The following is a 24471-nucleotide window of genomic DNA, read 5'->3' on the forward strand; positions in this document are numbered from 1 at the left end:
TCAACAATACTTATTGAACAACTATGATGTGCTAGGAACATGCTTGATATTGGGAATAGAATGGTAAGTTATTTTCCTCATTTCAATTCTTCTGTGTTGGCAGGGACAATCATCTCTCCTGGTAGGAGGATGTATCAGACCATGATTAGGGAGACTACAGAAGAGGAACATTAACCATAGACTAAAAAAAGGATGACACCACATTTCTGGTGTAACTAGGCATCACCTCAATTATCCTTAGGAAGTCTTCTCTTTTAATCCTTTCATGTATGAGGTAGCATAGCCTATTGCTTCACAAACTAGTACAGCATCAGAAGATCCTGGGAAGCTCTTAAAAATTCCCTGTTTTAGATATACTGAATAAAAAGCTCTAGGAATTATTATCAGAGATCTCTTCTTTAGAAAAAACCCCACGTGATTTTCATGCAGCCAGTCTGGTTTGGTATTTGTGTAATATGGAAACTGTCCACACTGGGTTTTCATTTGTTTAACTCAGTACTAAGTATAATGGATCTACAAGGTTTTGATGCCAGGAGTGAGTGAGCTTTGCATATTTACTTTAGGCTCCTATAAACCCTGTTACCATTAATGTTGGAGACTTTTGGGCATCCTGCTGCCCTTTTTCCTCTTGACTGTTATTTTCAAGAACACTTCTGGTGCTGTCCAAGAGCAGAAAGTGTCTGAATGTTTGTCATGTTGAGTGTATTAGTCAAAGTTGAGTTCTAGGAAAAGAAACCATACAAGGTATTTCAAGCGGAGAGAGATTTAACAAAGGGGATTTGATGCATACAAAATCTTTTGAGGGGATGGAGGAGTGGATTTCAGGAATGCATAAGGGAAGCTGAGACCCATAAGGCAGGAAGCTGCTGCTACTCCTATTGTTGCTGCCACCACCACAGTTGTCTCTCATACTCTGTAGTCAATGACTAAACACTGGAATCCTGAGTCTGCCCATTGGAACCACATCTAACTAGTCATATCTCCCTTGTCTTGCTTGTCAGCAAGAAGATGGTCTTTGAGTCACTTCTACTTTCCAAACCTCCCATGAGTAAATCAGATTTGCATTCAGAATTCAAGCTGCAAAGACATGTAGGAAATGTAGTTTTGAGTTTTTTAACCTCTTCATTTAGAAGAAGTGAGGAGTGAAATTTGAGAGAGACAATCCATACTACCTATCTGAAAACACAACAGGTGATTTAACGGCTTTCTAATTTTGGGGTTTTCCTACTGATGGTTGAACTTTGGGATATACTTTATGTGTATTTGCTCTGCCTTGGCTCCAGCTGCCATTCCAGTTGATTCTCTCAGCTTCTTGACTACTATTCTAGGCTGTGAATGAGTCCCACATCTTGTTTTTGTTGTTAGTTGCTATCAAGTCTAGTTAGATTCATAATGACCCCATGCGACAGTATAGAACTGCCCCATAATGTTTTCTATACTGTAATCTTTATGGAGAAACCCTGGTCGTGCGATAGTTAAAGTTTTCATCTGCTAACCGAAACACTGGAAGTTCAAACTCACAAGCTGCTCCAAGGGAGAAAAGACCTGGTGATGTGCTCCCATGAGGTGCCATGTACATAATGTACATGTATGTAATGACCCTATGTACAACAGAACAAAACACTGCCTGGTCTTGCACCATCCTCACAATCGTTCCTATGTTCGAACCCATTGTTACGGCCACTGTGCCTATCCATCTCATTGATCCTTTACCAAGCATGGTGTCCTTCTCCAGGGACTGGTTCCTCCTGATAACACGTCCAAAGTACTAGAGACGAAATCTCATCATTCTCACTTCCAAGGAGCACTCTGGCTGTACTTCTTCAAAGACGGATTTGTTCATTCTTCAGGAAGTCCATGGTACATTCAATATTCTTCACCAACACCATAAAACAAAGGCATCAATTCTTCTTCAGTATTCCTTATTCAATGTCCAGTGTTCACACGCATATGAGGCAATTAAAAATATCATAGCTTAGGTCAGGTGCACCTTAGTCCTCAAAGTAACATCTTTGCTTTTCAACACTTTAAAGAGGTTTTTTGCAGCACATTTATCCAATGCAATAGTTTGTTTGATTCTTTGACTCCTGCTTCCATGAGTGTTAATTGTGAATCCAAATAAAATGAAATCTCTGACAACTTTAATCTTTTCTCCATTTATCCTGATGTTGCATATTGGTCTAGATGTGAAGATTTTTTTTTTCTTTATGTTGAGTTGTAATCCATACTGAAAGCTGTGGTCATTGATCTTCATCATTATGTGCTTCAAGTCCTCTTCATTTTCATTGTCATCTGCATATCGCAGGTTGCTAACGAGTCTTGCTCCAATCCTGATGCTGTGTTCTTCTTCGTATAGTCCAATTCATCAGATTATTTGCTCAGCATTCAGATTGAATAAGTATGGTGAAAGGATACAACCCTGACGCACACCTTTCCTGACTTTAAACCACACAGTATCCCTTTGTTGTGTTTGAACGAATGCCTCTTGTTCTATATACAGCTTCCTAATGAGTACAATTAAGTGTTCTGGAATTCCCATTCTTCCCAATGTTATCTATAATTTGTTATGATCCACACAGTCGGTACCTTTGTATAGTCAATAAAACACAGGTAAGCATCTTTCTGTTATTCTCTGCTTTCAGCCAAGATTCATCTGACATCAGCAATGATATCCCTCATTCCACATTCTCTTCTGAATCCAGCTTGAATTTCTGGAAATTCCCTCTGAATGCATTGCTACAAACGCTTTTGGATTATCTTCAGCAAAATTTTACTTGTGTGTGATATTAAGGATATTATTTGATAATTTCCACATTCTGTTGAATCCCCTTTCGTTAGGATGGACACAAATACGGATCTCTCCAAGTTGGTTGGCCAAGAAGCTGTCTTCCACATTTCATGGCATAGACAAGTGAGCACCTCCAGCAATGCATTCATTTGTTGAAGCATTTAAACTGGTATTCCGTCAATTGCTGGAGCTTTGTTTTTCACCAATGCCTTCAGTGCAGCTTGGACTTCTTCCTTCAATACCATCAGTTCTTGATCACATGCTACCTCCTGAAATGGTGGAACATCGACTGATTCTTTTTGGTACAGTGACCCTGTGTATTCTTTCCATCTTCTTTTGATGCCTCCTGCATCATTAAATATTTTGCCCACAGAATACTTCACTATTGCTACTCGAGGCTTGAATTTTTCTTCAGTTCTTTCAGTTTGAGAAATACCAAGTATGTCCTTCACTTTTGGTTTTCTAACTCCAGATCTTTGCATATTTCATTTTAATACTTTACTTTGTCTTCTCAAGATGCCTTTTGAAATCTTCCGTTTAGCTCTCTTACTTCATCATTTTTCCATTCATTGTAGCTACTCTACATTCAAGAGGAAGTTTCAGAGTCTCTTCTAACATCCATTATGGTCTTTTCTTTCTTTTCTGTCTTTTTAATAACCTTTTACTTTCTTCATGCATGATATCCTTGATATCATCCCACATCTCCTCTGATCTTCTGTCAGTAGTGTTCAGTGCATCAAATCTATTCTTGAGATGGTCTCCAAAATCAGGTGGGATATACTCAATATTGTATTTTGGCTCTCTTAAACTTGCTGTAATCTTCTTCACCTTCAACTTAAACTTGCATATGAACAATTGATGGTCTGTTTCACAGTCGGCCGCTGGCCTTGTTCTGACTGATGATATTGAGCTTTCCCATCATCTCTCTCCACAGATGTAGTCGATCTGATTCCTGTGTATTCTATCTGGTGAGGCCCACATGCATAGTCACAATTTACATTGTTGAAAAAAGATATTTACAATGAATAAGTCATTGGTCTTGCAAATGTCTGTCATGCGATCTCCGGAATCATTTTGGTCACCAAGACCATATTTTCTAACTACAGATCCTTCTTTGTTTCAAACTTTCACATTCCAATCACATGTCTGTCAGTTTGTCATATTGTGGTGGCTTGTATGCTACTGTGATACTGGAAGATATGCCACCAGTATTTCAATTACCAGCAAGGTCACCCATTGTGGACAAGTTTCAGAGGAGCTTCCAGACTAAGACAGACTAGGAAAATGGATCTGGTGGTCTACTTCTGAAACTATTGGCGAGTGAAAACCCTGTGAATAGCAGTGGAACATTGTCTGATATAGTACCAGAAGATGAGTCCCTCGGGTGGGAAGACACTTAAAGTATGATTGGGAAAGAGTTGCCTCCTGAAAGTAGAGCCAATCTTAATGACGTGGAGGGATAAAAGCTTTTTCAACCTTCATTTGCTGATGCAGCATGACTTAAAATAAGAAGAAACATCTGCAAACATCCATTAATAATCAGAATGTGGAATGTATGAAGTATTTAAGAAAATTGGAAATTGTCAAAGGTGAAATGGAATGCATAAAGATTGATATCTTAGGCATTGTTGTTGTTGTTAGGTGCCTTCAAGTCAGTTCCAACTCATAGTGACCCCTATGTACAACAGAACAAAATGTTGCCAGGCTCTGAGTCATCCTCACGATTGCTGTTATGCTTGAGCCCATTGTTGTAGCCACCATGTCAATCCCTAGTTGAGGGCCTTCCTCTTTTTTGCTGACCCTCTATTTACTAAGCATGAAGTCCTTCTCCAGGGTCTGGTCCCTCCTGATAACATGTCCAAAGTACATGAGACAAAGTCTTGCCATCCTCACTTCTAAGGAGCATTCTGGCTATACTTCTTCCAAGACAGATTTGTCCTTTCTTCTGGCAATCCATGGTATATTCAATATTCCTTGACAACACCATAATTCAAAGGCATTAAACCTTCATCCCAGGCATTAGTGAGGTGAAATGGGCTGGCATTGGCCATTTTGAATCAGACAATCATACAGTCTACTATGCTGGAATGACATATTGAAGAGGAATGATGTTGCATTCATTATAAAAAGAACATTTCAAGATCTATCCTGAAGTACAATGCTGTCAGTGATAAGATAATATCCATATGCCTATAAGGAAGACTAGTTCGTTTTCTTAAAAAGTTAGAAATAGAACTACCATAAAATCCACAAATCCCACTCCTTGGAATATACCCTAGAGAAATAAGAGCCTTCACACGAACAGGTATATGCACACCCATGTTTATTGCAGCTCTGTTTACAATAGCAAAAAGCTGGAAGCAACCAAGGTGTCCATCAGTGGATGAATGGGTAAATAAATTGTGGTATATTCACACAATGGAACACTACGCATCGATAAAGAACAGTGACGAATCTGTGAAACAGTTCATAACATGGAGGAACCTGGAAGGCATTATGCTGAGTGAAATTAGTCAGAGGCAAAAGGACAAATATTGTATAAGACCACTATTATAAGATCTTGAGAAATAATATGAACTGAGAAGAACACACAGTTTTGTGGTTATGAGGGGGGGAGGGAGGGAGGGTGGGAGAGGGTTATTTACTGATTAGTTAGTAGATAAGAACTACTTTAGGTGAAGGGAAGGACAATACTCAATACACGGAAGGTCAGCTCAACTGGACTGGACCAAAAGCAAAGAAGTTTCCGGGATAAACTGAATGCCTCAAAGGTCAGCGGAGCAAGGGCAGGGGTTTGGGGACTATGGCTTAAGGGGCCTTCTAAGTCAATTGGCAAAATAATTCTATTATGAAAACATTCTGCATTCCACTTTGAAATGTGGCGTCTGGGGTCTTAAACGCTAACAAGCGGCCATCTAAGATGCATCAATTGGTCTCACCTGGAGCAAAGGAGAATGAAGAACACCAAGGTCACACAATAACTAAGAGCTCAAGAGACAGAAAGGGCCACAGGAACCAGAGACTTACATCATCCTGAGACCAGAAGAACTAGATGGTACCCGGCCACAACCGATGACTGCCCTGACAGGGAGCACAACAGAGAACCCCTGAGGGAGCAGGAGATCAGTGGGATGCAGACCCCAGATTCTCATAAAAAGACCAGACTTAACAGTCTGACTGAGACTAGAGGAATCCTGGCAATCATGGTCCCCAAACCTTCTGTTGGCCCAGGACAGGAACCATTTCTGAAGACAACTCATCAGACATGGAAGGGACTGGACAATGGGTTGGAGAGAGATGCTGACGAAGAGAGAGCTACTTGTATTAGGTGGACACTTGAGACTGTGTTGGCATCTCCTGTCTGGAGGGGAGATAGGAGGGTAGAGAGGGTTAGAAACTGGCAAAATTGTCATGAAAGGAGAGACTGGAAGGAGGCAGCAGGCTGACTCATTAGGGGGAGAGTAAGTGGGAGTATGGAGTAAGGTGTATATAAGCTTATATGTGACAGACTGACTTGATTTGTAAATGTTCACTTAAAGCTCAATAAAAATTATTTTAAAAAATTAATAGCCCTAAAATAAGAACTTCTTTTAGGAAAATACAAATAGCCCATTAGAAAAAATGGATAAAAGATATGGAAGAGTCATAAAAAATGCAATGCAAATGGTCAATAAATCACATGAAAAGAAATTCACACTATCAGCAGTCAAAGCAAAGCAAATTAAATCGAGATGCCATTGGTCAGACTGGGAGAAATAAAATGGAGTCTTAGTTCAAAAAAAAAAAAAGGAAGACCAGTTAACATGACTATTATTTAAATTTACTCACCAAACACTAAAGCCAAAGATGAGGAAATTGGAGATTTTTTACCAACTTCTGCAGTCTGAAATTGATCAAACATGCAATCAAGATGCATTGATAATTACCATAAAGATTACAGCCTAGGAAACCCTATGGAACACTTCTACTCTGTTCTATGGGATCTCTATGAGTTAGAATTGATTCAATGGCACACAGCAGCAATAATCTTTACAGTAGCAAATTGCCAGGTGTTTCTTCCTCTAAGCCGCTGAATGGGTTCAAACCACTAGCCTTTTGGTTAGCAGCTCCGTGCTTAAGTGTTGAGGCACATTTTAGCCCTCATTTTCCTTGGGAAGTAGAGTCTTTTTTGGGAGGAAACCAGGTGCTTTTCAAATTTCTTGCTAGAGATAGTGTATAGTTTAATTACAGGTTTTCAGTGTCAATATCTAGGCCTTTAGTAAATGTGTGTAATTGAAAGTAAACAAATAAATGGATGAATGAAGTACTGATTCAGTCAAGCATGGTCTATATTTTTCTCTTTTTTCTCTCTTGTCAGTCTAGGCTGGGTCCAAGCAGCCTAAAGGTTTGGTTGATGATTTATGAAACAATGTGTAATTATTCAACATCAAACCATTAGTACTTTATATAACATCAGAAAGGAAAGGCCTCTTACGGATAATTGCTAACAATTGTTAATCAGTCTCAGGCCAGAACCTAGCACAACTAGTTTGTTTCCTCTTTCATATAAGACTCAGAGATTTGGCTATTTTGTCTACTTTTCTTATACCTCATTTCCTTTTGGTATTCTCCTCACCTTTGCAACATGCAAATGAGAGAAACTTCCTTGCTGAAAATGAAGACAACTTGAAACACTGACTGGTCAAAGTCAAAGACTACAGCCTTAAGTATGGATTGTACCAGAACATGAAGAAAATGGAAATCCTTACAACTGGACCCATAAATAATATCATGATAAATACAGAAAATATTGAAGTTATCGACCTTTTCATTCTACTTGGATCAACAGTCAATGTCCACGGAACCAGCGGTCATGAAACAACATTTGCATTGGGAAAATCTTCTGCAAAATACCTTTTAAAAGTTAGATAAGCAACAATGTCACTTTGATGACTAAAGTGAGCTGACCCAAGCCATGGCTTTTTCAATCTCCTCATACGCATGTGAGAGCTGGACAATAAAAAATGAAGACAAAAGAATTGATGCATTCAAATTAGCAGTCCATGGTAACTGGGTGGTATTATATTATTATTATATACTACTATTATTGCTACTATTATTATGGAGTTTTTTATGCCAGGAAGAATGAACAAATCAATCTTAGAAATGATACAACCACAATGCTCCTTAGAAAGCAAGGATGGATGACTTTGACTTGCTTAGTTTGGATAAGTTATCAGGAAAGACCAATCTCTAGAACAAGATACCACGTTTGGTAAAGTAGAGCATCAGCGAAAATGAGGGGAACCCTCAGTGAAATTGATTGACACGATAGCCACAACAATGGACTCAAGCATGCAAAGGATCATGAAGATGGCACAGGACTAGACAACTTTTAATTCTGTTGTGCATAAGGTCACCATGAGTGGGAGCTGACTCGTGGGCAACTTAATAACAACACAAATATGTTGTTGTTGTTGTTGTTAGGTGTCATTGAGTCAGTTCCAACTCATAGCAACCCTGCGTACAACAGAATGAAACACTGCCCGATCCTGTGCCATGCTCACAATCATTGTTATGCTTAAGCCCATTGTTCCAGCCACTGTGTCAATCCGTCTCATTGAGGGTCTTCCTCTTCTTCGCTGACCCTCTACTTTACCAAGCATGGTGTCCTTCTCCTGGGGCTGATCCTTTCTGACAACATGTCCAAAGTGTGTGAGATGTATTCTCACCATCTTTGCTTCTAAGGAGCATTATGGTTGTACTTGGCCAGGACAGATTTGTTCATTCTTTTGGCAGTCCATGGTATATTCAACATTCTCCAATATCACAATTCAAAGGCGTCAATTCTTCTTTGGTCTTCTTTATTCATCATCCAGCTTTCGCGTGCATATGAGGCGATTGAAAACACCATGGCTTGGGTCAAACTCGCCTTTGTCCTCAAGGTGACATCTTTGCTTTTTAACACTTTAAAGAGGTGTTTTGCAGAAGATTTACCCAATGCGATGCATCTTTTGATTTTTTGACTGCTGCTCTGTGGGCGTTGATTGTGGAGCCAAGTAAAATGAAATCCTTGACAGCTTCAATCTTTTCCCTATTTATAATGATATTCCTTATTGCTGCAGTTATGAGGATTTTTGTTTTCTTTATGTTGAGGTATAATCCATACTGAAGGCTGTGATCTTTGATCTTCATCACTAAATGCTTCAAGTCCTCTTGAACATTTTCAGTAAGCAAGGTTGTATCATCTACATAACACAGGTTGTTAAGGAGTCTTCCTCCAATCCTGATGACCCATTCTTCTTCACAGAGTCCAGCTTCTTGGATTATTAGCTCAGCATACAGAATGAATAGGTATGGTGAAAGGATACAACCCTGACGCACACCTTTCCTGACTTTAAGCCACGCAGTATTCTCTTCTTCTATTTGAACGACTGTCTCTTAATCTATGTACAGGTTCTTCATGAGCACAATTAAGCATTCCAGTATTTCCATTCTTCAGAATGTTATTCATAATTTGTTATGATCCACACAGTCGAATGCCTTTGTTTTGTCAATAAATCACAGGTAAACATCTTTCTGGTAGTCTCTGCTTTCAGCCAGGATCCATCTGCTATCAGCTCTGACATCCCTGCTTCCGTGTTCTCTTCTGAATCTGGCTTGAATTTCTGGCAGTCCCCTGTTGATACACTGCTGCAGCTGCTTTTGAATGATCTTCAGCAAAATTTTATTTGTGTGTGATATTAATGATACCAAAACCAAAAACCAAACCCAGTGCCATCAAACTCATAGAGACCCATAGGACATATATATATATTCCTTCCGTATATAGACATATAAAGATTCAGGTCACCCGACATTGATTTCAAGTTATTTGCTTGTTTGTTTGTTTTTCTCTTTGCTTACAGTTTATGTGGGCTATTGAATTTGAAAGACATATAGTCTTCTCCTGACTAATTCTCCTTGTATGTTATTTAATATACATTTCATGTCCATTTCATAAGAACAGCTGGTGTTAATTTGATGTAAGACTTGTTCTTTCATCCTGCTGGCATAGTATTTCTAGAAGTCAGGTGTGGGCTTCCTTCACATAGTCTAAATCTATGTACCACTGTTTTTATGTCAAAATTTTTTCTTTCTGCTTCAAAAGATGGTTGGCCTCTCTTGGATTTCCCATGGAGTTTCTGTGCTTTAAAATTATCTGTCTGAACTGAAATGCTTGGTATACCTTGTTATAAATAAATGACCACCCTTTAGGTTTTAAGATCCATCTTCATTCTAGATTCTCTATTTCTATTGGAGAGAGAAGTAGAAAGTGTTTGCAAGAGTTCCTTTTCCCAAGATAAGAAATACATGGACTCAGAATAGAGGAGAACTAATAACAAAAATAAACATTTTCAAATGTGAGGAGTGTCCACAACACCGAAATACTAGGTAAAAAGGATAGCCTGAGTCATAACATGCTTTTTACAACAATAAATTTATTTTATATTCAGTTCTGTGTAGTAATTAAAACAGAATTTATGGAGAGTTTCCTTGTGCACAATTTAGGGGACTTGTTTAAACAAATGGAAAACTGTGAAATTTAATTTTCAAGTTGATTATATACAAAAAAGTTTTCTAGTCTGTAAGAACATATTTGAAATATATTTTAACAATTAAATACTTAGTAAAATTTATACATGTTTATTAATATTACAAATAATCTTGATAAGGTACTTCTTCATGTGAAGTAAGAGATAAGTTTCTCAAACTATATTACAGGAAAAGTGAGTCCTACAAGATGTTCTTACTATATTTCCCACATTCTAAGATCTCGTGTTTTGAAAGAAGTAGCACTAATTTAAGATGGTGAGAGGTTTCAATTTCAGAAACATCAAATTTTTATAAAGTATCTACTAGATACTTCAGTGTGCTAAATTTTAATTATTTGAGTCCAGTCTAGAACCTCTTTCCCATCACCTTTAGAGGTTCTTTTTCCTACTTATTTCTCAAGCTGTGGATTGGGGAGTTCAACGTGGGGATTACAATGTCATAAAATGTGGAAGCCACTTTTGTATTTCCCTCAGAATTATCAGAGTGAGGTTGTAAGTACATGTAGGAGAGGACTCCTTAGAAAATGGTGACTACTATCGGGTGGGAGGTACACATGAAGACTTTCTTTTTTTCCCTGCAGTAGAAGACATCTTTAGGATGGCACCCAGGATATATATGTAGGAGAAGATGACAACTATCACAGTGAACATCAAGTGAAATCCCACAAAGACAAGATGTAGTAAGATGTTGATATCAATATGGGAGCAAGAAAGAGAGAGAATTGGGAGAACATCACAGAAAAAGTGACCAGTGACCTTGGACTTGCAGAAAGATAGTGAAAATGTAAATCCTTTGTCCACATAGGTATTTATTGAGCACATGACATATGAGCCAACCACCAATTCAATGCATACTGTTCAAGACATGACTATGGGATAGTGAAGTGGGTTACAGATGGCTACATACCGGTCCACTGCTATAGTAGCCAGGAGGTAACAGTCAGTAGTCGCAAATGTTGCATAAATCAGTAATTATACTACACATCCCATGAGTGATATTGACTTATTTTCAACTATGAAGTTTTGCAGCTTCTTGAGAGTAATGGCAGAGGTATAGCAGATATCAACAAAAGCCAAATGTTGTAGGAAGAAGCACATGGATGTTCGAAGTCTGGAATCTGTCTTGATGAGTAGGGCCATTCCAGTATTACCCACCATAAAGATCACATAGATCACTACAAATACAATGAAGAAGACATACCGAAACTTGTGTTGGCCACCAAATCAGAGAAGAAAAATTTTAGTCACTTCTGTGTCATTTTCTTGTATCATGGCTACCAAAAAATCTAGGAAGAGCAAAGAGAAGGTCCAAGAAAAGAAGGGAAATCTTTAGGATGCCTTGAAATAAAAAGGCTTTTGTGGTTCAGGTTACCTTCCAACTTAGATTTTTATGACAAATACAACACTGTTGATTGATTCTCAATTTTTTTTTCTATATTCTTGGTAAAACACCAGTGTGTAAGCAGTAATACTTGAGCAATGAATTCATTTTAAAAATGAAGATTTTCATAGAGAGTGATTTCTAATATGTGTGGTTCTAAGAAGCATAGATTTACACACGTTTCCATTATATCAAACAAGTATCCATATTTACATAAAACAACATTCAAACATGATTATGTACCTTTTCAACAACTGATAGTGTTTCTCAGGCATTTATAATTTTAATCATAGTCCAAGCTCTTGAAAGATAAGGACTGATATATAATTTTTTTAAGTTTAGGGTAATAAATAAAATTTTATAATCAATTCAAATGAAGGCAAAAAAATTCGATAATAGGGGAAATACAAAAAACCAAGATCAACAGAAATCCATGAGAAAGCATAAATAAATCCACATCTTTTAGAAAGGAAAATAAATGTAAGTGGACTAAACTCACTATTAAAATTCAGAGATCGTCAAATTAGATTGTAAAAAAAATAAAAATGAGGCCATTTGATTTACTAAGAAAAATTTGGAAACAAAATGAATAATGATTAAGTCAATTCTGGCATATAAAAGAATAGAATATTCTGTGACAGTGAGAATGAGTTCACTAGAGCTATTTTTCTCAACCCAAATCTTAAAATCATCATGTTGAAGACAAGAGCTGACTGATTAATCATAGCACAATGTAATATTGGGGCTTCAATTATATTGATGATATTTTACATCCACAGCCATTTGGTAGTTAGCAACGTTTGTTGTTTATTCTATACGCCTTTTTGTAATTGTTAGATATTTCCTAAACATAGTTTAACCCATGACATTCCCTTTAAAGGACAGTCTACAGACATACTAATCTCTCAGCAAGTTGAAACACTGCTAGCTTTAACTCTAGAACTGGGACAAATTGCTCTTTCTTGGCTGAGTGCTAGCTGAAGCTGTTTGCATTCAGGGGTTGTGTTTTATACAAAATCTTTTGCTGGAAATGCCAGACTCATATTCATTCCCTGGTGCTTAGAGCTGCAGCAGTTCAATTTATTGATTTGAGTCTCCATTTGGACGCTATTATCTCTGATTTTTACAATGGAAAACTGACCTAAATATTTTCAGGACTAAGGATGTAACTTACCATTATAGACTCTAAGTCTCTGTGAATAAATTTCGGCATACACCATGGTCAATTTTTCTTTTCAAATATATTGACGCTTTTTAGCTCTAAGAATGCTTAATAACAATTTCAAAAGGAGCCAATGAAGCTGATTTCTTCCTAAGGCTGAGGAAGGAGTTAGCCCACTGAAGTACTTCCTGAAATGTTTTTTATCAACAATAATGAAACAAATGTGCATACCCCAAGGAGTCCACTTTGAAGAACTACACTCATTTGGATCTATGAGTTCAGGTGCCTTGAACAAATAAACTCATCCCCAAATTCAACAAAGCTCAAAAGAATAAAGCAGTTATTCAATCAGAGCCACACCTGTTTTATAAGACATTACAGGGAGTTTTGGAAAATACAAGTAATTCGTCATTAATTTTTCTTTTATTACCTCCTCTTCTTATATTTAGTGATGTCCTACTGAAGTACTGAATGGCTGTTTGGTTTGGTTTTGTCATGTTTTGTTTTGTTTGTTTGTTTCTTCCTAGGAGGATGAAAAAGTTGATACATGGTACAGGGGTTTAAAGCATGAACTCTTGGAGTCATTCTGCCTGGGTCTGAATCCTGGGTCCAAAACTGAGTGAACATGGGAAAACTACTAAGCCTCTTTGAAACTTCAGATTTCAGGTTTCATGGGTTTAGGATCGTATCTTTCATTCACTTATTCAGTCAGTATTTACTGACGTATTCAATACATTTGAATTTGCTGCTTACATATCAACCAAGTACAGACCACTATTCTATTTGCACTTTGACTGGCCAAATACTGACCGTACTAGAAGGAGAATCCACGCTGAGCTTGCTGGTGGTGATCAACTCTCCCATCAGACTGGTGAATTAAACCAAGACAGGATTAGGAATGAACATCTGGTGGCACAGTGATTAAGAGCTTGGCTGCTAACCAAAAGGTTGGCAACTCAAATCCAACAGGTGCTCCTTGGAAACCCTAGGGGCAATTCTACTCCGTCCTATAGGGTCGCCGTGAATCAGAATCTACTCAATGGCAAGTGGTTTGGTTTTGGTTCTGATATGATTAGGAATACAACCTTCTCTGTCTTAAATCTTAGAAAGTAGTGCCTCGCCACTCTCATCTGTTCCATCTGGGGTGTTTCTGAGGCACTGTCACGTTACTCCCCACCAATCCACTTATTTTATGATGGTGGTTGGAAGTCATTACCTTTTGCCTGCTAGCACCAATACCTCTAGCAGTAATCTGATGATATTTTTCTTACCCACACTAGTCAGTTACTACATACCAAATCATATCAGTATTACAGAACAATCCATCAAATGTGTAACTTTCCTGAAGGGGGAGTAATGGAGGCAGTACTCAAGCATCCTTTGCCATAAGTGTCCAACATTCCTCTGAGTAGGACAGCCTTGCTCACATCCTCTTTGGTGTTATACCTACCTTATGCCATTAGGTACTCTGTCCAGGTGTCCTCTCTGTGTATGTCTCTTTCTCACTAGCACACACACACGCACACACAAACACCTGACCTCAAAAACAGAACAAAGCAAAACAAAATAACATCAATAATAACAAAAAAGAAACAAGGCAAAGAAAAAGAGCTCATGAAAAGAGATCCCTGGTAGCTTGCTCAAGGTGGTGGTTATATATTTATTCCATAAAAACGTATATTTGAAAACTGCCAACTTCAAGATATTACGGATATCTGAAGGAATCGACCTGTCCACCTATTTCTTGTACTCTTTTATCCTACCCTTCTCCATGCAAAATGACAGAGACTTACTTTAAATTTTGATTCTGTGTGTTTATTTCCAATAATGCTGTGGTGATGTTGTTACAATATTCTCAATAAGCTCTGTCTGCTGCTGCGCTTTTCACCTCAGGAACAGCTGTGCTGGGCTGCAGTTTACTGCTTCTGACTCATGTGAGCTTGTCCTGCCTAGGTTTCTGGTCTGTCCTTTCTTCTTTCTAAATCTATTTATTTATTCAACAATATTTATTGAGCAGCTACAATGTGCTAGGAATGGGCTGGCTATTGGGAATAGAATGGTAAGTTATTTCCCTCACCTCAATACTTCTGTGTTGGTAGAGACAATCATCTGTCCTGGTGGCAGAATGAATCACACCTTGGTTAGGGAGCCTACCGATGAGGAACATTAGCCATCAGCTAGAAAAAAGGGTGTTACAACATTTCTGGTGTAACTAGGTGCCTCCCCAACAATCCTCAGGGAGTCTTCTCCCTTAATCCTTTCATACCTGGTAGGGCGTAGTCAGTGACTCCACAAACTAGTGCAGTATCAGAATCTCCTGGGAAGATTTTAAAAGCTCTCCAATTTACATATAATGAATACTCTAGGAATTTTTGTCAGACATTTATTTAAAAAAAAACAGGCGATTTTCATGCAACCAGTCCAGTTTGGTATTCATATAAAGTGGACATTGTTCATCTGATAGTTTTCATTTGTCTAATCCCTACTAAATACCTCCTGTGGGTAAAACTCAGTACTACGTGTACTGGATCTACAAAGTTTTGATGCTGGGATTGAGATTTACATGTCTACACAGGCTCCTGAGAACCCTGTTACCATTAGTGATCGAGACTACTGGGCATCCTACTGCCCTTTTTCCTCTTCATTATTATTTTCAAAAATATTTCTGGTGTCATCCAAAAGCAGTAAGTATCTGGATATTGGGCATGGTGGGTATATTTGTCAAAGTTGAGTTCTAGGACAAGAACCCATACCAGATATTTCAAGCAGAGAGAACTTTAATAAAGGGGATTTGATGCTTACAAAATCTTTTGAGGCTATGGAGGAATGGACTTCAGGAATGCATCAAGGAAGCTGGGTTCCATAGGGCAGGAAGCCGCTGCTACTCCTCCTGTTTCTTCCACCACCACAGTTGCCTCTCATACTCTGAAACTGGTGACTAGACATAGAATTCCGAGTCTGCCCATGGCCACCATGTCTAACCACTCATGTCTCTTTTTCCTTGCTTGCCGGTAAAAAGATATTCTTTGGCTCGCTTCTACTTTTCCAAATCTCCCATGAATATACCTGATTTGTATTCAGAATTCTAGGTGCAAAGGAATCGGGGAAATGTAGTTTTGAGCTTTCTAATCTCCAATTAGAAAGGCTGAATGGAATTTAGAAGACACAATCCGTAGTATCTGTCAGAAAAGACCACTGGATGATTTAAGTGCCTTATGCTTTTCAGGAGAGTTTCCTACTTTTGGTGGAGTTTTGGGATGGGCTTCATGGGTATTTGCTCAGTCTTTATCCTGCCTTGGCTCCAGCTGCCTTTCCAGTTGGTTATCTCAGGTACTTGGTTGCTATACTAGACTGTGAGTGAGTCCTACATCTCATTTTGCTATTTTCCTCAGGAAAACAGAATCTTTTATTTTGGGGTAGCAGGGGCAAGGAACTCAGATGCTTCACCAGTCTTGCTAATGACAGTGTCTAATTCAATTACTGGTCTCCAGTGCTCCACACTGCTGTGGTGTGCTGTTGAGTTGCAATACTGAAGATTTCTGTGGGGAAAATATTAAACGATGCAGGAAGCATCAAAAGAAAATGGAAGGAATGCAGAGAGTCATTATACCAAAAACAATTGGTCAACATTCAACCATTACAGGAGGTTCCATATGAGCAGGAACCAATGGTACTGAAGGAAGAATTCCAAGCTGCACTGAAAGTATTGACAAAAAACATGGCTGTTTGTCCATTTGTCACAGAGCTCATCTCCTTCACCCCAGCATTGATTGTAGAATACTATGTAATTCTCTGTTTTGTCTCCTGTCATGGGTTGAATTATGTCCCCTAAAAAAGGTGCATATCAACTTGATTCCCAGTGTTGTATGGTTGTCCTCCACTTTGTGATTGTAATTTTATGTTGAGAGGATTAGGTTGTGATTGTAACATCACCTTCACTCAGGTCAGCTCCCTGATCCAATATAAAGGGAGGTTCCCTGGGGTGTGGCCTTCACCACCTTTTATCTCTTAAGAGATAATAGAAAAGAGAAGTAAGCAGAGAGTGGGGACCTCATACCATCAAGAAAGCAGCACACAAGGAGCTGAGCGCATCCTTTTGACCCAGGGTCCCTGCACCTGAGAAGTTCCTCCACTAGGGGAAGATTGAGGACAAGGACCTTCCTCCAGGGCCAACAGAGAGAGAAGCCTTCCCCTGGAGCTGACACCCTGAATTTGGACTTTTAGCCTACCTTACTGTGAGAAAATAAATTTCTTTTTGTTAAAGCAGCACTAGATAAACAAGACACGTCCCATTGCCATGTTGGCCACTTAGACTTTCCAACATATAGAAAGCTTCTTCTTAACTGGATCTCCGATTTTCCCTTTATACTCTCAGACCATGTTCTGTCTGCTTTGCTAATGAGTCTTCAGGGGTGTTTCTTATTCCTGATCCACGAAGACACTTGGAACTTCCCTGGGAAGTTGTCTTTTCTGGGAAGATGAAGTTATTCCTATATTGACTTCAATTTATTCTTTATCCCTTCTCTTAAAATTTGTATGGGATATTGCATTTGAAAAATGTATCTTCTTGTCTTGCTCAACTCTCCGTGTAACTTAATGTTGCATTTTTTGGCCAGTTCATTAGAACAGCTGATGTTACTTTGATGTCAGACTTGTTCTTTTTTTGAGCCATCATGGACTCTTGAGAATTCATATAGGGATTTCTCTCATCTACTCTCAATCTAATTACCAAAGTTTTTGTCAGTGGTTTCTCTTCCTAATTCAAAGGACCCTTGGCCTCCCTTGGACTTCTCATGGAGATCCTGTAGTTTAAAGCTTCTTGTCTGAACTAAAATGATTGGTATGCCTTTTTATAAATGAATGGGTACTTTTTAGGCTATTACGTGCATCTACATTTTTGATTCTCTATCTCTATTGTAGGGGGAAATACAAAATGTTTGCAAGAGTTCCCTTTTCCTAGGCAAGAAAGAGATGGATTCAGAATAAACAGCATAACTAATAGCAAAAATAAATATTTCCAAATGCTAGAAAATATCACTAAAATGAGAAAATTAGGGGAAAAAAGCATAGCTTCAGTATGATACTTCTAGCAATGAGTTTATTTTATATTCAGTTTTGAGTAGTAATTTGAAGAATGTATGGAGAGTCTTATTGTAGACAATTTAGGGATCTGGTTTATATAAGCAGAAAATTATGAACTTTGTTTTTAATCTTGACTATATGTAAGTAAAAGTTTTACTGGTCTTTAAGAATATATTTGAAAAACACTTCAAATATTTTGTAAACTTTATACATGCTTCTTTTTTCTTAATATTATAAATAATCTTGATAAAATCCATCTTCATTAGTGTGTGAAATATATTTCTCAAACTATATTCCAAGAAAAATTAGTACCAGGGAATGTTCTTACTAAATTTCCTACATTCTATGATTTTATCTATTTTATCAGGTGAACGTGCTTCCAATTTCAGAAACATTAAAAAAATTAAAGCATCTATGCTTTATATTTATTATATTTAATTAATATTTATTATATTTATAATATTAAGAAGCATATATAAAGTTTACACAGTATTTGAAGTGTTTTTCAAATATATTCTTAAAGACCAGTACAATGTTTATTTGCATATAGTCAAGATTAAACACAAAGTTCATAATTTTCTGTTATTGGAAACCCTGGTGGTGTAGTGGTTAAGTGCTATGGCTGCTAACCAAGAGGTCGGCAGTTCAAATCCGCCAGGTGCTATTTGGAAACTCTACGAGGCAGCTCTACTCTGTCCTGTAGGGTCGCTATCAGTCGGAATTGACTCGACAGCAGTGGTTTATTTTTTTTTTATGCTGGTTACTTTGTTGTGATAAATTTTAATATATTTGAGTCCAGTCTAGAACTTATTTCCCATCACTTTTAGAGCTTCTTTTACCTCCTTATTTCTCAAGCTGTAAATCAGGGGGTTCAACATGGGGATTACGACACTATAAAATGTGGAGACCACTTTCATATTTTCCTCAGAATTATTAGAGTGAGGCTGTAAGTACATGTAGGAGAGGGTCCCATAGAAAATGGTGACTGCTGTCAGGTGGGAGGCACACGTGGAGAAGGCTTTCTTTCTCCCTGCAGTAGAAGACATCTTTAGGATGGCACCCAGGATATATATGTAGGAAAAGATGACTACCAACACAGTGAACATCAAGTTAAATCCCACAAAGACAGCAAGTAGCAAGATGTTGATTTTAATACTGGAGCATGAAAGGGAAAGAATTGGGGGACCATCACAGAAAAAGTGATTGATGATATTGGACTTGCAGAAGGACCGTGAAAATGTAAAACCTGTGTGTATGGAGGCATTTATTGAGCCTACTACATATGAACCTGCTACCAATTGGATGCAGACTCTTCGAGATATGACTATGGGATAGTGAAGTGGGTTACAGATGGCTACATACCGGTCCACTGCCATGGTAGCCAGGAGGTAACAGTCAGTAGTCGCAAATGTTGCATAAATCAATGCTTGTACTACACATCCCACGAATGATATTGACTTGTTTTCAATTATGAAGTTCTGTAGCATCTTGGGAGTAATGGCAGAGGTATAACAGATATCAACAAAAGCCAAATGTTGTAGGAAAAAGTACATGGGTGTTTGAAGTCTGGAATCTGCCTTAATGAGTAGGATCATTCCAATATTACCCACCACGGAGGTCACATAGATCACTAGAAATACAAAGAAGAGGACATGCTGAAACTTACGTTGGCCATCAAACCCGAGAAGAAAAAATTCAGTCACTTCTGTGTAATTTCCTTGTGTCATGGCTACCAAAATCTAGGAAGGGCCAAGAGAAGGACCAAGAAAAGAAGGGAAATCTTTGTGATGTCTTGAAATAAAAACGTTCTTATGTTTCAGGTCACATTTTTAACTTGGATTTTCATGACAAACACAACAGTGTTTATTGATTCCTCCTTTTTTTTTTTTTTTATATTCTTGGTAAAACACCAGTGTGTAAGCAGTGATACTTGAGCAGTAAATTCATTTTAAAAACGAAGAAAATTGTCATAGAAGATGATTTCTAATATGTATGGCTCTAAGAAACATAGACTGACACACTTTTACATTCTGTCAAACAGGTATCCAGATTTGTATAAAGCAGTATTCAAATATGATTATGTACCTTTTCAACAACTGATAGTGTTTCTCAGGCATTTATCATTTTAATCATACTTCAAGCTCTTGGAAAATAAAAATGATTTTTTTTTTAATTTTAGGGTAATAAATGGAATTTTATAGTCAATCAATTCAAATGAAGGCAAAAATAAATCCATTATAGAGAATAATAGAAAAAAAATGAATAAAATCACATGAAATGACACAAATGAATCTATATTTTTTGGTAAGGAAAATAAATGTAAGTGGACTAAACTCACGATTAAAATTCAGAAATTGTCAAATTGGATCAAAAAAAAAACTAAAGACATTTGATATAACAGGAAAAAAATTGGAAACCAGATGAATGACTAATGATTTAACAAATTAAGGTATATAAGAAAGTAGAACATTGTGTGGCAATGAAAATGACTTTACCAGAGCTACATTTATCAACCCAAATCTTAAAATCATTATGTTGAGGAAAAGAATTTATTGACTAATTATAGTACAATGTGATATCAGGGCTTCAACGATGTTGATGATATTTTATATGGTAATTATTTGGAAATTACTCAGCTTAAATCTACCAGACGCACCTTGGAGACCCTATAAGGCAGTTCTACTCTGTCCTTTAGGGTCACTATGAGTCGGAATCAAATCTAAGGCAACAGGTTTGGGTTGTTTGGTTTAGTGTCCGTTGAAAGGATCCCCTGTGGCCCAATTGTTAAGCATTCAGCTGCTAACCAAAAATGGTTTAAATCTACAAGCCACTCCTCAGTAGAAAAGACTTGCTAAGCTGTTCCCCTAAAAATTACAGCCTAGGAAACCCTACATGGCATTCCTACTCTGTAATATAAGATCACTCTGAGTCAGAACAGATTTGACAGCATATGACAATAATAAGTGTTCATTGTACATTCTACATACCATTTTGTAATTGTTAGATATTTCTTGAAAGTATTTTAACCCCTTAAGTTGCTTTTAAAGCACAGTTTAAAGACATACCATGCCTTGGCAAGTCAAAAAGCTGCCAGTTTTAACTCTAGCACTGAAACAAATTAGTTGTTTGATTTTAAAATGCTAGATTTGGTATTCATTCCCCAGGATATAGAGCTGCAGCAGTTCAATAAACAAAAGGAGCCAGTAAGTTTGGTTTCTTCTTAAGGATGTGGAGGTAGTTAGTCCACCGAGGTAGTTCCTGAAATGTTTTTATCAACAATAATGAAACAAACTTGCATACCCCAAGGAGTCCACGTTGAAGGACTACATTCATTTGGATTTATGAGCTCACCTGCCTTGGACACTAAAAATGGTGCCAAAATTCAACAAAGCTCAAAATAATAAAGCAGATTTATTAAGTCAAAGCCACATCTGTTTTACAAGACATTAGAGAAATACAGTATCACCATTCTTAGAGTTAAAAAATGTCAATTCAGTTGAAAAAAATACTGTGTGTGTTGCAATTTATGTGCAGAATCTTAGGGTCCGTAATGGTAAGTTACATTGTAGTACTCAAGATATTTAGGTCGATTGTGCTAAAAAGTCAGAGGTTATAATATCCAAAGGGAGGAGCAATCTGATATTGATTCTGGGAAAGAGCATTTATCCAGTTAGGGGATATAGACATCTTTCCTGAAATTAGTGCCTGCTCATTTGGTTTTAGGAATACGCTTGGGGTTCTACCAGCTGGAGATCGGCACTGCAAGGGAAAGCAACTCCAAGCAGAGAAAACAACTTGAGCAAAAGCACAACTAAGGGTGAGAGGGAAAAGGGACTCACGTTCATACACAATTAAGCCTGTGTTGCTCTGATCTCAAGAAATCTTTCTTCTAAGACATATTCTACATCCTATTTTGGAGGTGGCCAAAGTGGGGTCTTAAAACCTTGTCAGCAGCGATCTAAGATACTCTACTGGTCCCACCCCATCCGGAGCAAGGGAGAATGAAGAAAACCAAAGACACAAGGAAAAGATTAGTCCAAAGGACTAATGGACCACAACTACCACAGCCTCCACCAGACTGAGTCCAGCACAACTAGACGGTGCCCAGCTACCACCACCGACTGCCCTGACAGGGATCACAATAGAGGGCCCCAAAAAGAGCTGGATAAAAATGGAGAACAAAATTCAAACTCCCAAAAAAAAGACCAGACTTACAGAGGGTAGAGGAACCCTGAGAATGTGGCCTCTGGACATCCTTTTAACTCAGTACTGAAGTCACTCCTGAGGTTCACCATTCAGCCAAAGATTAGACAGGACCACAAAACAAACAATAATACACACCTAGCTCAATCATGTATATGAGATTAAATGGGTACACCAGCCCAGGTGCAAAGATGAGAAGCAGGAAGGGATAGGAAACCTGGACAAATGGAATTGGGAAACCCAAGATCAAGGAGAATGTTGACAAGTCACAAAGTTGACAACAAATGTCACAAAACAATATGTGTATTAATTGTTTAATGAGAAACTAATTTGCTCTATAAGTCTTCATCTAAAGAACAATAAAAAAAAAAAAAAAAGAAAGAAAAATCAAAAGACGTACTGCATTGGGCAAAACTGCTGGGGGAAAAAAAAGTAAGAAATCTTTCTACCATGATAAAGATGCAGAAACAATGTCTCAGGGAAAACGCCTTGGCACCACTCTTATCTGTCTCCCTGGCAACTGCTTACATGGAAGGTTTCATTTGAACAATAAGAGGAGTGTCCTGTAGCCCCCACCCTTTCCACCACATACCCCTGCAATATCCCGCTGTAGCCAATCTAAGGGGAACACGTATGTACTCCAAACCAATTCCCTCCTAGCACCCTCCCTTCCTGTTGATCTAAATTTGTAGCCTCCAATCAGATGATGTAACTTAGGTTCTTTGTTCTTTGTTCTAACTCCTCCACTGCCCCTCTGTCTTATACCCATTTGGTTTCACTCTGGTGGACCTGTGTCTCCCCATTCAAATGTACTCTTGAATACTTAATAAATCCTTTATATTTTAAATGATTTAAGATCTGGAGTTCTTCTCTGGGACATCCTTTCAAGGATATTCTTAACTAAAGCAAACTTTGGGTCTAGACCTGATTTCTCTCTTTCCCAAAGTGTTAACTGGTAACTAAGGCAAACTATTTCACTCAAAAGACTTTTCTTGAGCCTGGAAAACATCTGAGGGATTGTTTCAGGTGCTGAATGCCAGAAGTACTCCCACTCACCCCTGCAGCAGATTCTGCTACTCTGTTCCCACTTTTAATTTTCAGAAGGTGAAGTGCTACAAAGAAGCAAAGATGAAACATCCGGTGTATTTCTCTGATATCTAGACTTGGGTTTTTCTTCCAGACACTATCAAATGTGTGTCTGCTTAGGAAAAAATACAAGAGCTGCTTCTCTTAAATAGTATTTCTGTTAAAATATCCTTTTCTATACCTCCTACAGATTGATGGTTCCCAAGGTGATATTTTTGCACTTACTACAAATGAAGGTTTACTTCTTAAGGAGTTGGTCTCATGAGGATCTCAGACTCTGGGGGCTGAGTTGAGTATTTAGAGTTGAGACTCCCACGTGAGACCATATTATTATTGTTATTATTTTTAATTGCAAGTTTCTGGCCCTTAGGGACTCTGCATCTCGTTTATTTCTAGGATCTTAGGGACCATCTGCCCCAGCCTGGCACTGGTCTTGGATTTGGGAAACCTGCTTTTGAACTCTGGACCTTCCACTTTCTCTAGACCTGAGTATCCTTGTCTGTAACAGGGGGTCATGACACCAGACATGGCTGCCTCAGTGGTATTGAAAGAGCAATTGAGGGAATACACACATATATACTTTTAGAACTGGAAAAGGATTTGCCAGGAAATAATTATCATTGTCAGAAGGCTTCCCCAAATCTGACTGCCCCTCTCTCACTGCTGCTGCTGTCATCATTGGCACTTACTTCGAGGACTCTCTGGGGCATGACACAGTCAGGGCTTGCAACTTTAGCTCCGTATTCCAAATCAGTGAAGCTGCTCACACGCTTTTCTAACTTGGCTAACTCCATTCCCCACATTTTAAATCCCATTTTGCCCGTTAGCAGAAAGAAGTCCACAGGCTTTATCCTGAGTTCCAGGCCATCAGTTCAGAGAGATCCCTGTAGATACTGCTTGAACTCAATGGCCAAGTGTTTCTACAGGATTGAAATCCTTTCTCCCCAAGGCAGTAGATGCCCTGGCAGGGAGTTTTGGAAAACACCAACAAGTTGTAATAAATTCTTCTTTTAATATCCCGTCTTCTTATATTGTAAGAAACCCTGGTGGTGTAGTGGTTAAGTGCTATGGCTGCTAACTAAAAGGCTGGCAGTTCAAATCCGCCATGTGCTCCTTGGAAACTCTATGGGGCAGTACTGCTCTGTCTTGTAGGGTCGCTATGAGTCGGAATCGACTTGACGGCAACAGGTTTGGT

General features: G+C 38.2%; 1 protein-coding gene and 1 pseudogene across 1 annotated transcript; both read right to left on the reverse strand.

Moving 5' to 3' along the window:
• Positions 1-10708: 10708 nt before the first annotated feature.
• LOC126079580 (putative olfactory receptor 5AK3) lies at positions 10709-11634 on the reverse strand (annotated as a pseudogene).
• A 7153-nt stretch (positions 11635-18787) lies between these two features.
• LOC126080567 (putative olfactory receptor 5AK3) lies at positions 18788-19714 on the reverse strand. The gene has a single exon (XM_049891760.1). The coding sequence runs from the start codon at positions 19712-19714 to the stop codon at positions 18788-18790; it is 927 nt and encodes a 308-aa protein (XP_049747717.1).
• Positions 19715-24471: the final 4757 nt, after the last annotated feature.

The sequence above is a fragment of the Elephas maximus genome, chromosome 7 (genome assembly GCF_024166365.1).
Source record: "Elephas maximus indicus isolate mEleMax1 chromosome 7, mEleMax1 primary haplotype, whole genome shotgun sequence".
Lineage (NCBI taxonomy): Eukaryota > Metazoa > Chordata > Mammalia > Proboscidea > Elephantidae > Elephas > Elephas maximus.

Bases quoted from the DNA above. Each gene is read 5' to 3' on its own strand.
- LOC126080567 (XM_049891760.1), bottom strand. From the start codon at position 19,714: ATGACACAAGGAAATTACACAGAAGTGACTGAATTTTTTCTTCTCGGG.